We start from the raw sequence: 12,589 nt of genomic DNA on the forward strand, positions 1-12,589 counted from the left end.
TTAAATTAATTTTTAATTTTTTTCTAAACTACAGCTAAAAATTGGGCAAATAACTTTTCTCATTTTCTCATCAAGTTTACTTTTTTAAATGAAATTTCTAATAAATATGTCAAATAATACTTCCATTATGAAAAACATTTGGGATTACTCAAAATTTTATAAAAAAACCCGAAAATGATCAGCTCAAAAGTAATTGGACAAACTAAATTCCAATAACTTTTTTGAAAATTATTTTTTCAAAATTTCTTTTTTTGATCAAATCTGCACAAAAGTATCAAAGAAAATTGACAGAATTTGTCATTCAATCATGTTTATAGACAGTTCCACAAAGAGTTTGAAAGCAGTGTTACTTCATTCAACATCCATCACTGTCTACTACTCATTCTGTTTAGATGAAGGGAACAACTGGGTAACAAAAACTGGCATTTTTTTAATTGAGGATGGGGGATTGGGGAGTCAAAAATCCAGGAAAAACTATTAACATAATTTTAATAAAGGCCTGAGTATTTTAATTTTATCTTTATCTGAAGTATTTTCATTTTATTTTTTCAAGCAAGATTACCAAGGAAACAATTTTTAATCATTATTTTCATTATTATTTGTAACTTATAAAATTTTTTACCTCAGATTGATATTTCAAATCCTTTCTAACTTTTCCAGTTTGATAGTTCCAAACTTCAATAAAACCATCTGCACTTCCTGTCACAAGATATTGTCCATCAGGTGAAAAAACACATGATGTAGGATGAGACTTAACTCCAAACTATTTGATAATAATAACAAAAAATAGTTAAAAAACAGCAACACAAAAAAACGCTCATAAAAAATATATACATAAAATAATTTAATAGAATTATAGTTTAAACATTAACAATATTTATAAATTTCCAATAGGGATGTCACAGAATTTTCGGACTTTAAAAGTTTAGAAGCACTGATTGATTTTAACCTCTGGCTTTGGCTCCGATAGTTTTAAATTTAAAAACAAATTTAACGAATATCTTAATTTAGAACACATCGCGTTCTATTGAGTCTTGTGTTGTAATTAGAAACAAAATTATATTTCAGCAAAAGAAGTTAAACCTTAAACATTTAAAGTTGTTTTACTTGTGAACTAAAAATCCTAGTAGTGTGCAATGTTTTTATTGCTATTACTTGGAAGAGAATAATATTGTTATGTTTAAAACTTTTATTTAAACAAATATTAAATATTACCAGTGCTTTTTTTCTCTAGGAATGCAACTTTTTTTGGTGAAGATTTTCAAAATGTGCATTTTTCTTTTGTGTGATGAAAATTGTAAAAAACTATGGAATTTGCTAAAGAATTTGCTTAGAATTTTACTTTTCATATTAAGAACAATTCACATGAGCTCTGGCACCGTTTTTTCTAGAAAAAAAGCACTGAATATTACAATTAATAATCACTATAGTGTTAAACTACTCATTGTTTCACTTATACTAACTACGCTTAAGTTTTGCACAATGTCTTTTATATGCATTCACTCAAAAAATTGTTTTTTCTTTCTTTTAGAAATAATGACCAAGGGATTTATAATGTTGTAATAGTTGTTCAAATATACAAGTTGTTAATGATTATTATTAGAGAATTGTTAACAATCAAGCCAAGAACAACTGTTATATGGAAATTATGTGAAACTTCAATGAAGTTGACGCTAAGCTCAAAATTTGTGAGAAAATAAAGTAAAGGAGATAACTACATTCAAGATAAGGAGATACAACTAGATTCTTGAATACATTCACTTGAAACTATGTACTAGAAACAAACAAACAAAAAAAAAGAGTATCTCTCAACTTTAACTCTTTTTTATTAGGCAAAAAAAGCAAATCACTGTTCCCAGGTAGAGGGTTTAGGTTGAAGGTGAAAATACCTTCGATTTTTCTTCCACAGCATTGTCAGATAAGCATAATAGGATAACTCTAGCCAAAAGTTAAAAGATAGCTTTAAAAACCCAATAGAAGAGAATTAACTTTACAATTTAAAATTATAATGATAATGTATTTATTTTTGTCAATATTTCAAATATATTAATAAATTTTCAAATATACATTTCAAGTTTTTAATGTACTTAAGTGGGAAAAAAATAAATTTGAATGAAAATGTTACCACATTTGAATCGGAAAAGAAATCACCTGGAGTGCAGAAGTATAATTTGTTTTGAATGTTGCAACAAGAACAAACAATGTATAAACCTACAAAACCTAGTGCAGATTGCTTTAAGGAATCTAGTAAGAAAGAATATAGAAGGAGCTCTAATGTTGAAGTGAACTCTTTTCCCACTGAACTGTGTCCGAAATGCATAGTTGCAATTTATAAGAATGAGGTATTTCTTTAGGTATATCTTTTTTATCCACCATGTCATTTATTCAATATTACAAATATTAATTTTTTAAATGCAAGGTATAAATTATTTTTTTTGCAGAATAAGAAAACTGTCAAAAGTGCAGAAACTTCCTGGCAAATGGGAAGAGTTACTATTTCAATGCTTGTAAGACAAGTAGATGTTGAAATATGTGAGTGTCCACTCTGAAGTCTGGGAAATGATGCTAGAAGTAACATTGAGCTTAACTTAAGGGAGTACATCCACTCAATCTTATCACAGGACAAAGAAAGTAGTTTAACTTCAAGTTTGAATCCTAATGCCTCAATATGTGGAGATTGCTTTCAATAAATAGGAAGAGGTATTAGGCACCCCTGCAAATTAAAATCAACTGCTAAAAACATAGAGAAAATTATCATGTCCAAAGATTTTAAATTGTCTCAACAGATAGCATCAAAGGTTCTGAAAACAACTATTAGTGAAAAACAGAGTAAAGTTAAACTATCAACAATTAAAACATCATTACATGCACAGATTGGAGAGTCTCTCTCAACAGAAGATTAGTACAGACACATTCAATACCAAGAGAAAACATGATCTTCCTGAATATGTAATCAAAAGCATGTTGACTGGAATAAGAAAAAATGTTGGTCAATTAGGATTTTAGAGTAATGTAGAGGTTGGTGTGAATACAAGGTCACATTCACTAGATCGCTTCTAATGAGTCTAGCAGTTAACCTTTCAGCAAGGTGCTAACCATATAGTAAATGACCAGGGCCCTGGCTAAAAATGAGACTTTTTTAAACGCGGCCCTGGCTAAACTATAAGATTTAGCAGGGGTTGATAGCCGGGGCCTAGAAACTTAATATAATATAATTTTATGCTTACATTTACTACTTATTAAATACTGGCATATATTTATACATTTTCAAACTCTAACTTACTTCCAACAAGATTGCAAACAACCACTATTAAGTTATAAGTTACTTTAAAATAGAGAATAAGTAAAAATACTAGGAAATGGTTAACTGAAGACAAAAACAGTTGTAGGTTGTATACAAAAGAAAAACATGAAGATGGCTAATAGTTATAAGGTTTTTTTTTAAGGAGAAAAAACGGATTAATAAAAGTTTTTATAGCATGAAGGGACAGATACAGTAAAAAGATACAACTTGTTGAATAAGAAACAAGTAAGAATGAGTTTTGGTTTATTGTAATAGAGATGATAGCTTGATTGAGCATTGACCATGATTGTATTTGTAGAAAAAAAAAGAAATGCAACCTTAAAACAATGGGAGAGTGGCTCAAGCTTGGCAGATAAAGCAGGTCTAATTTATTATTATTTTTTATATGTTAATTCACCTCCCTAAGGCTGAAAACATCACTACAGACGAAGAGGCTACTTAATTGTGGTTATAACCCTCTCTCAACTATATAACTCCGAAACACAAACCTGGTTCAACCAAGATTGAACCAGAATTGAACTTGGTACCACTTGCTTATGACGCGAGCGCTCTACCACTACACCACGACCCCATTACGTTTGCAATATGCATTAAGACTTTGTCTGAGAGTAAGAGGGTTATTATTCATCAATATAGGTATACCAACATTATTGCAATATTTTTTTGCAATAAATAAGTGAGTTTTGCTGGCTAACAAAAATTGCAGATTTAAAGTCCAGAATTTGAATCCATAAGCCACAGCAAGCCTTAGGTTGTTACAGAAGAAAGATTAAATGTTAGATAATAAGATTAAATGTTAGACCTACTTTAGTTAATGACATTGTTGAAGATTAACCAAAAGTCTCTAGAACCTAACATCTGATAAAAGAAACAAGTTTAGTAAATTGAGAATAACAGAGCTTAACATCAGACGAGAACTTATTACATTGGCTTCTTGGAATAATAAAAGGATATTTGTTCTTAAAAGAGATGTTCTCATAAAAAAGATAAATAAAATGATTAACAAAGCAACTGCTAAAGATAGTGAAAAATATGGAGTAGAATGAGGTTTGACTTAAAATTGAAGAGTAGAAATAAAAACTTACAAACTTTTAGTCTAGAAGGAATAAAAGCTTCTGAGATGCGGTTTATACATACATAATATGGACATAAACATATACGTTTGCTATTTATTTAGATGCTGGCTTACAATATCCTTTCATATTTATATAAACTTTAGTATTTATAAGGTGTAGTATTTGCTGAAAGAAAAGATGATGATAATGATGATGATGTTAGTGATGATTATGATGATGTTGATCATAATGATGTTTATATATGCATATATATACAAAATATAACATGGACTTTATATAAAAAAATATACTTTAGGGTGTATAAATGCTTATGCTGCCCCGGTCACAAACCCGGCCCTGGCCCAGGCCCTGGTCAAATATCAACCCTGGTCATTTACTATAACCATATAGAGGTTCAAAAAGATATGGTATATATTGAAGATATACCTGTGCTTGTTAATTAAATATGCAAACAAAGAGATATAGTCCTCAAAGAAGCAACTGTGTGATTCGGCATTGATGGGGTCAATTAAGGTTTTTATGAACCTTTTTGATTCAGCAAAACTTGAGGATCAACTAAATAATAAAAAAGACTCAGGTATAAACAAAGCTGTTTTACTGGCAATAGTTCGACATGTTGAAAAAAACAGCTACATTTTAGCCCAAATTATCTAACTTCTCAAACTGCATGAACTGAAGTACTTCCTAGCTTCAGACCTTAAGCTGATCAATATTATACTAGGATTATCTGCCCATGGTGGGAAATATGCAAGTGCCTACTGCATTGGTACAAAGGGCACATTAGGAGAACTCAGAACCTTTGGGAGTTTAGCCCATCCGTACCAATGACTTGTTGATACAAGTAAACCACACAAGCATATGCAGAGCTTTTTTAATGCCATCAATTCATGCCTTCATAATGAGAGCCTGGAAAGTCTGGTATTGGATATTATACTGCCACCAGATCTGCATCTCTATTAACATGTTCTCACACAGGTGTATAGAGTAATATTTTCAAATGAGGCCTTAACTAAGTTCTTAGAGGAAAAGACTGTTACTCTGCATGGCTACAATGGTGGAGGATTAGATGGACCTAATTGCTAGAAGGTTCTGATGTTGTTAGATGAGATAATAATTGTGGCACTACTAGAGTATTATGAGTGTATTGACACACTAAGAAAATTTAAAGCAGGTAAAGATTATTACATATTATATTAGTAATATGCTCTATGATCTTAATAAGATAATTCATTTAATTTGTAGTAACTGAGACCTGTTTTGGAATGACACTAGATCCATGTTATGGTGACAAGATTGGAGCTTTTACTGACTCCATGGACTACCTGAAAGATTATACTGAGGAAAGGTTTAACATCAACATGTCACTCAGACGAAAGTACCATATCATTAAATATCACTTGAATGATTATTAGTATCGTCATCACATTTCTCTTGGTCTGACATCAGAACAAACTTCAGTAGCTGTTCACAAGAACATTAATAAGACTATTAAGAGGCTCAGTGAAAGTAATCCTTCTCATGAAAAAAAAACTGAGAAGAATGGCTGTAACATAAAGTTCCATGAGAATGTATAGATTATGTACCAAATATCAGTTTGTTAAGATGAAGAATTTGTTCATATGTAAACTACAATGTCCTTTCAATCTTTTATAGTTTAAAAAAAAATGAAGATATGATGAATTAAAAACAATGAAGATATGATGAGTTATGGGACATTATGATGAGAAAACTGTAACAACGAATTTTGAAACTGTTAAAAATATTTGTTTGCAATATTTTGCTTTTAAAAAAATAAATAAAAAATTGCATTTTTAATTCAATATCAAAATTTGAAATAAAAATTTACAAATAATTACATTATGATAATAATTTAAAATTGTAAGATTTATTCTCTTCTTTTGGGTCTTTTTAAGCTATCTGTAGAATCAAAGACAAACTCCTTGTCAAACTATCTATAAAAAATCTGTAGAACAAAAGATTGTTTATAGATATTTAACAAGGAGTTTGAAAACTTCACAATGGTAATCAACATCTATCACTGTCTCCTGCTCATTCTGTACAGATGAAAGAAAAGTGTGATAATGTCAGGGATTTTCTTAATAAAATAAATTAAAAAGAATTCAAATGGAATGTTTGTGGTGACTTTAAGATGTTGGCTTTTTTTCTTGGATTACAAGGACAATATACCATGATTTTTGTTTGTGGAGTAGTAAAGCAGATGATGAACATTACAAGAGTACAGAGTGACCAAAAATGAATGTTGTGCCTTAAAAAATGAATTTTGTTGAAGCCCACTAAAGACAGCCTTTAGTGGACTCCAATAAAGTTTCGCTTCCATAGCTTCACATTAAGCTGGGATTGACAAACCAGTTTGTAAAAGGCTCTAACCATGAGAAAGAAACTTTTCAAGGTATCCAACTTATGTTTCCAAAATTGTGTGAAGCTAAGATAAAGGGTGGCATACTTGTTGGTCCTCCTGCTGTAATTATGGGATTTTTAGGTAACCTTAAAATCCTATAAAAGTGATTTTAAAACTTAAAAAGTTAGTCAACTATTGATGTCAAAAACATGATCTTTTATTGTAAACAGTGGTAGTAATCTTTTATAATAATCAGTATTTACAAAATAAAGTAATCATTTCATACATGTTCATATCAAGTTCTTGGCAATAAAATATGAATCATTATTTTTTATGTTGATTTTTATTTAGCATACATATTATAAATACAAATAATACCTTGACTGTTTTGCTCAAATAAGTTGGATATTTCTCTTCTTCTGTACCTTTTACTGCTGCTTTTCCACGAAACAGATCTATTGATGTTCCAGGTGGAAGTAAGCCTTGATATTGCTGCCATTTAAGAGCTTGACCAAGCAAAGCCATTAGACGTGATGGTGGAACAACATTAACCTCACCAGACAAAGCTAATAAGCAATTCATGTTATTATAACCAATCCAAAATTAGGAGAATCATTTTTTATATTTATTATAACCAAATAATTAAGTAAAATAAAAACCTTGTGCAATTGCATGCCTTCTTTTTTCTTTGCTACTTCCATCTGGGTAAGCCTAAATGTTTTTTCATTTGAATGATTAGTTATGAATCAATATTTAATGCTATATAAACATTTCACGTTTGACATTTAAGGACCTAATGTTTTCTTTTTAAACAAAATACTATAATTGTCATCATTATTTTTGAAAATGTGACCAATGTAATCTTGCAAAGGATGAAACAAGCTAGCAATATTATTTTTTTAAATATGTATTCTTTTAAACAAAAAATACTGATAACTAGCATTAAATTATCAAAAATTGCATATTCAAACATACACTTTTTTAATAATTCGTAAAACTCATCTGAATTTTATATATAAAATAATTGTAATTAAGTTTAAAATTGAAAATTTTAATTAAGTTGAAAATTGAAATTATAATTAGTTACTTTTTTGCTTTCAAAAAGAAACTAACAAGTTTTTTTGAACAGTAGCCGCATCTAAAGTAAAATCTAAAACTAAAAAAAGATGTTTTTTTAATTTTAAAGCTGCATTTTTACAAAAAACATTTTCACAAAAAACATCTGACATAAAAAAACTATTGATCTTACAATAATTTTGTATCAAAAATATTATAGATTTTTTCTAATAAACTGGAACAAATAATACTAGTTAATACTGAACTTTTATAAACAATTAATACTTAACTTATTCAAAAAATTTTCATACACATAATTAGTATGCTGTAAAATAATGTTAACTGAAATTTATTACATCTAAATATATCACTCTATAATCTGAAATTTATTTCATCTAACTATATCACTCCCATTATGTGAAACAAAAATTTTTTACTTTTGATTCTTAAATTTCTTGTTTGTTAAATGCTTTTTGTTAGGTAAAATATTTCAAAAATTGTCAACATATTCATTTGATGTATAAAGTTAAGATTAGACTTTTTTCAAGTTAATAGAATTTTTACAACATAATATATAACAAACCGAATAATATAACTTATAAAAAAGCAACCTTATTTCTGTCAATAAATTTTTAAATATCTTTATTTGATGTAAAGTTTTTTACAAAATGCTTTTGAAATTTTATTTATAGATTTCTCTCATAACAAAATAACAATTTTGAAACTGCGAAACATAATATAACAGTTTTTAAACGATTATAACAATTTGCAAGTTATGTAAAAGAAATTGCAATATGAAATAATGAAATAAAAATATGGTCCCAGCCCCTGATAGTCCCATAATCCCTAAATAGTTAGTACCTACATACTGTACATATAAAATTAAATTAAACTAAACTAAAAGAATATTGAATGAAAATCTTCTTACTTCACGAGGATCAAAATATGATCTTGCCAAAAGATTTTCAAGACGAAGATATCGATCAGCTTGTTGCTTTTTTAACATTAACATTGGATCAGTCTGCCGCAAAAGTGATCTAGCAGCACCAAGCTCACGGAGTTCAATTAACTCTACAACTATCTAAACCCATATATCTATATGTATAAATAAATGACCACAACTAATTTTTAAATGAGAAACACATTTTAATGGCTTAAATAAATTTCTATTTAAAACATATAAAATTGGCACTCACCTGCTCATAGAGATCAATGAGTGTTTTATCAGGTAACTTGAGAGATTGAATAGCCTGCAATACTATATCCCAATGCCCATTATTAATATCTGACACAAAACCATCAACACTATCAACTGTGTTTAAAGTTACACTTGACTCTTCCTAAAAATAAAGTTGTTGTAAAATATAACAGCAACTTAATTTGATAATTTATTAAAAACAACTTTTACATGATTTGACTAATTAATAGTTCATCAATTAAAAGTATAGTTTATAATACAATATATAAAGATACCCCGGCAAGGCTTCTGGTTCACTACTATGGCGTGTGTGCATGTGTGTTTGTATGTGTGGCAACTCAATTGTTTACTTCTGTTTTCCTTTATTTAATTTTTTTTTTTACTTCTTTTAACTAAATAAAGTCTAAAACATAATTCTTGATATGGCTACTTTGATGAGAAACAAATTAAGTGTGGTGTGACCACTACCTCATAGGAAAAGCCTTCTAACCACCTCAACATAATGGCTTGAGATAAAAATATTGATGCATCAATTGCATTGTTTTGGTCATTGCAAATATTAAAATAGACAAAAAATGTGACCTTGATAATGGCTGTTTTCTTAATAAATTATTTAAAAACAACTTGCTAAAATTGTTTAAAAGCTAACATGTTAAGTTGATTTACTTTGTAACTTTACAAAAAATGAAAGCCAGATTTCTGTTTACTCCACTTAAAATATTAACGTTTTTTTCTTGTGGTTAAATCTTTTTCAAATTCTTATTATTTTGGTAGTTTAATTTAAAATAACCAAGTTGATAGCTACAATATATAGCTATCGAATAGATACAGCATTGCCATTGTGTTATAGTTAGCTACAATAATATAATAACAGCACTAGCTAAATACATATCGTTTTAAAATAATACTGTTTTAAAATCACTAATTAAAAAGTCTCATGATGTATATACACACCACTAAAGCTATAGGTGGCTATAGTCACATAGTAGCTATAGAACTGTTGTTATGTAGTAGCCAGCAACAAAGCTATATGTAGTCATCAACTAGCTGCAGCTTTTTTGGAGTTATGTTGTAGTTAGCTACATACATACCATCTATAGCAATAATTATATTATAATATCACTAGCTACAAAGCTGCATTATGTAGCTATTGACTAGCTAAAGATTTGTCATTATGCTACATTCGTAGGTATGTAGCTAACTACAGTTAGCTACATACCTACGAACTGTAGCTATCGATATATTGTAATAATATTGCTGTCAACAAGACTTTGATATGTAGCCACTGACTAGCTACAGATTTTTCATGATGTTGAAGCTAGCTAAAATGTTAAAATATCTTTTTTTTTAATGTTAATTCACCTCACCCAAGGCTGAGAAGGCAACTACAGTCGAGGAGGCTACTTTAGTCGTGGTTACAACCCTCTCTTAACTCTATAACTCCAAAACATGAACTTTGATAAACAAGGCTGCTAAGCAGAGAAACAAGTTGATAATAAAGTTCATAATAAAGTTCTAATATTACAATTATCATAATAAATACATCCAATACAAAAAAAAATGGCTGTATAGCTATTTGCTCATTTCTCACAAGGTATATACATACATACATATATATATATATATATATATATATATATATATATATATATATATATATATATATATATATATATATATATATATATATATATATATATATATACAGCCCTCGGAATTAGGGTCAGTATTTGGCAATGCCAACCTAACTGTCAACCTAAAAGTGTTTGAGGTCGGCAAAAAAATAGCCAACCTTGTTTCTATGTTTTATGGTAACCCCTTTGTGTCAAATTTTTTTGTTTGAAGTCAGCAATTTATTGCCGACTTCATTTTTCCTAAATTCGAGGGTTGTATATATATATATATATATACACACACACACACTATAGCGGCCTTCTCTGGAGCTTTGGAGAGGTGAATAATAAAGAAAAAAGTTAAATTAAAGCAGAGAAAAAGTTTAAAGCCAATTAAATGTAAATTATCATCATCACCATTTTAACTTCTATTATCATTAACATCATTAAAAATTCATCACCAAAATTCAAGATCAAGATTGAGAATAGTAAGTTATATAATTTTTTTTTGATGTTTTACACAGAAGGAATATTTAATAGATGCAAATCAAATAATTGTTTTCATACTACAGGAAAGAATTTTAAAGTGAAAACTTATTTCAAAAGTTAATTGAAGTGATTATAAACTTTCATTTAATATAATTTAGCATTAAAATAATAATCTTAATCTGCAAAAAAAATCAACAGATCAAGAAAATAGGGTGATATTGATGCCAATAGTAGATGCCAAAAGTAAAATATATTGATTAAGTCAATGTAAACACCAATGAATCAGCAGGTCACTAGTAACCAGGTTCTTAGCTCCAGCAAAATTTTTTAAACAAATCTGGCTCCAGTTTAAATTGGCAATAGAGATAACTAAGGCTAAAATGATTTTGTTTTTTTCTGTTAGTTTTTTCAGTATTAAACTGCTTTAAAAATAGAGAATATTTTCATACAAAACTTATATATTAAAAACTATATACAATTCGATTCCCACCATGTCCCTGGTAGAACTGCGATTAACTTGTTTTTCTGTGCAGCGGCCTTGTTTTTATTTTGTAATTAACATATTGAGAGAGGGTTGTAACCACAATAAAGTAGCCTTCTTGACTTTAGTGGCCCTCTCGGCCTTGAGGAGTTGAACTATATATAATGTATATATTGAAATTTTACATCTTAAACTCTCATCCTCTTGTATCTTTAAAACCGTGTGAAAAAAAACTTAACCCTTTTCATAAGATTAATTTCAATTTTAAGAACCAAAATTGAAATGTAAAATAAATGATTAAGCACTGTATCACTGATATTTTAAGTTTACTTTTTAAATATATTTTTAAATAATCTAATAAACATAAAAATTATAAAGCCTTGAAATTGAAAAACTATTTTGCAAATTGCAAACCATTTTCAATTATTAGAGTATTAGACAGAATAAAATTCATTTCATCAATTTTTTGCTATTGGAAATTACTGTTTTGTAAACCCCCCTTTCCCCTTATCATATTTTGTGTACATTGTTATACATTTGTATTTTATTCTTATTGAGAAGTTCTGGGCTTTTGTGAGTGACAAAAACCATAGCTACTGAAAATGCATAAAAATATTAAATATTTATGAAAATAAGTAAAGGTTTTAAACAGGGATGCACAGTCCTAAAAATACTTTTTTCCTGGTCTCTGGTACAGAAGCCCTGAAAATGTTGGGCAACTTATGATCTGCAATAAAAAAATATTCTTGGAACCTATTATTTTTTAGCTCGGAGTTCTAGTGTCCTGTAGACCTTGCCACCATTATACATAAGGACTCTGGGTTCAAAATTTGATTTTTCCTCTAACATAAAAGTCTCGATTTTTCCCAAATGAAGTCATTAAGCTTTTTTACATTTGGAGCTCTTAAATACTAAAAACCAAGAAGAAATAATCATTTTGTGACTTTCAAATCCTTTGAAATCGAACTCTTACTTATATAGAGTTTAGAAGACAATGACTACAAATATACTTC

At 28.7% G+C, this 12,589-nt stretch overlaps 1 protein-coding gene across 1 annotated transcript in view; it reads right to left on the minus strand.

Annotated features, from left to right (window-relative positions):
- LOC100198782 (WD40 repeat-containing protein SMU1) overlaps positions 1-12,589 on the minus strand; it is a 34,686-nt gene that overhangs the window by 4,045 nt on the left and 18,052 nt on the right. The window contains exons 3-7 of the mRNA XM_065812184.1: positions 8,992-9,135; positions 8,724-8,876; positions 7,399-7,450; positions 7,118-7,305; positions 623-763 (exon numbers count right to left, since the gene is read on the minus strand). Coding sequence (XP_065668256.1) covers positions 623-763; positions 7,118-7,305; positions 7,399-7,450; positions 8,724-8,876; positions 8,992-9,135 — 678 coding nt within the window. The remainder of the gene's footprint in view (positions 1-622; positions 764-7,117; positions 7,306-7,398; positions 7,451-8,723; positions 8,877-8,991; positions 9,136-12,589) is intronic.

The sequence above is a fragment of the Hydra vulgaris genome, chromosome 12 (genome assembly GCF_038396675.1).
Source record: "Hydra vulgaris chromosome 12, alternate assembly HydraT2T_AEP".
NCBI classification, from domain to species: Eukaryota; Metazoa; Cnidaria; class Hydrozoa; order Anthoathecata; family Hydridae; genus Hydra; species Hydra vulgaris.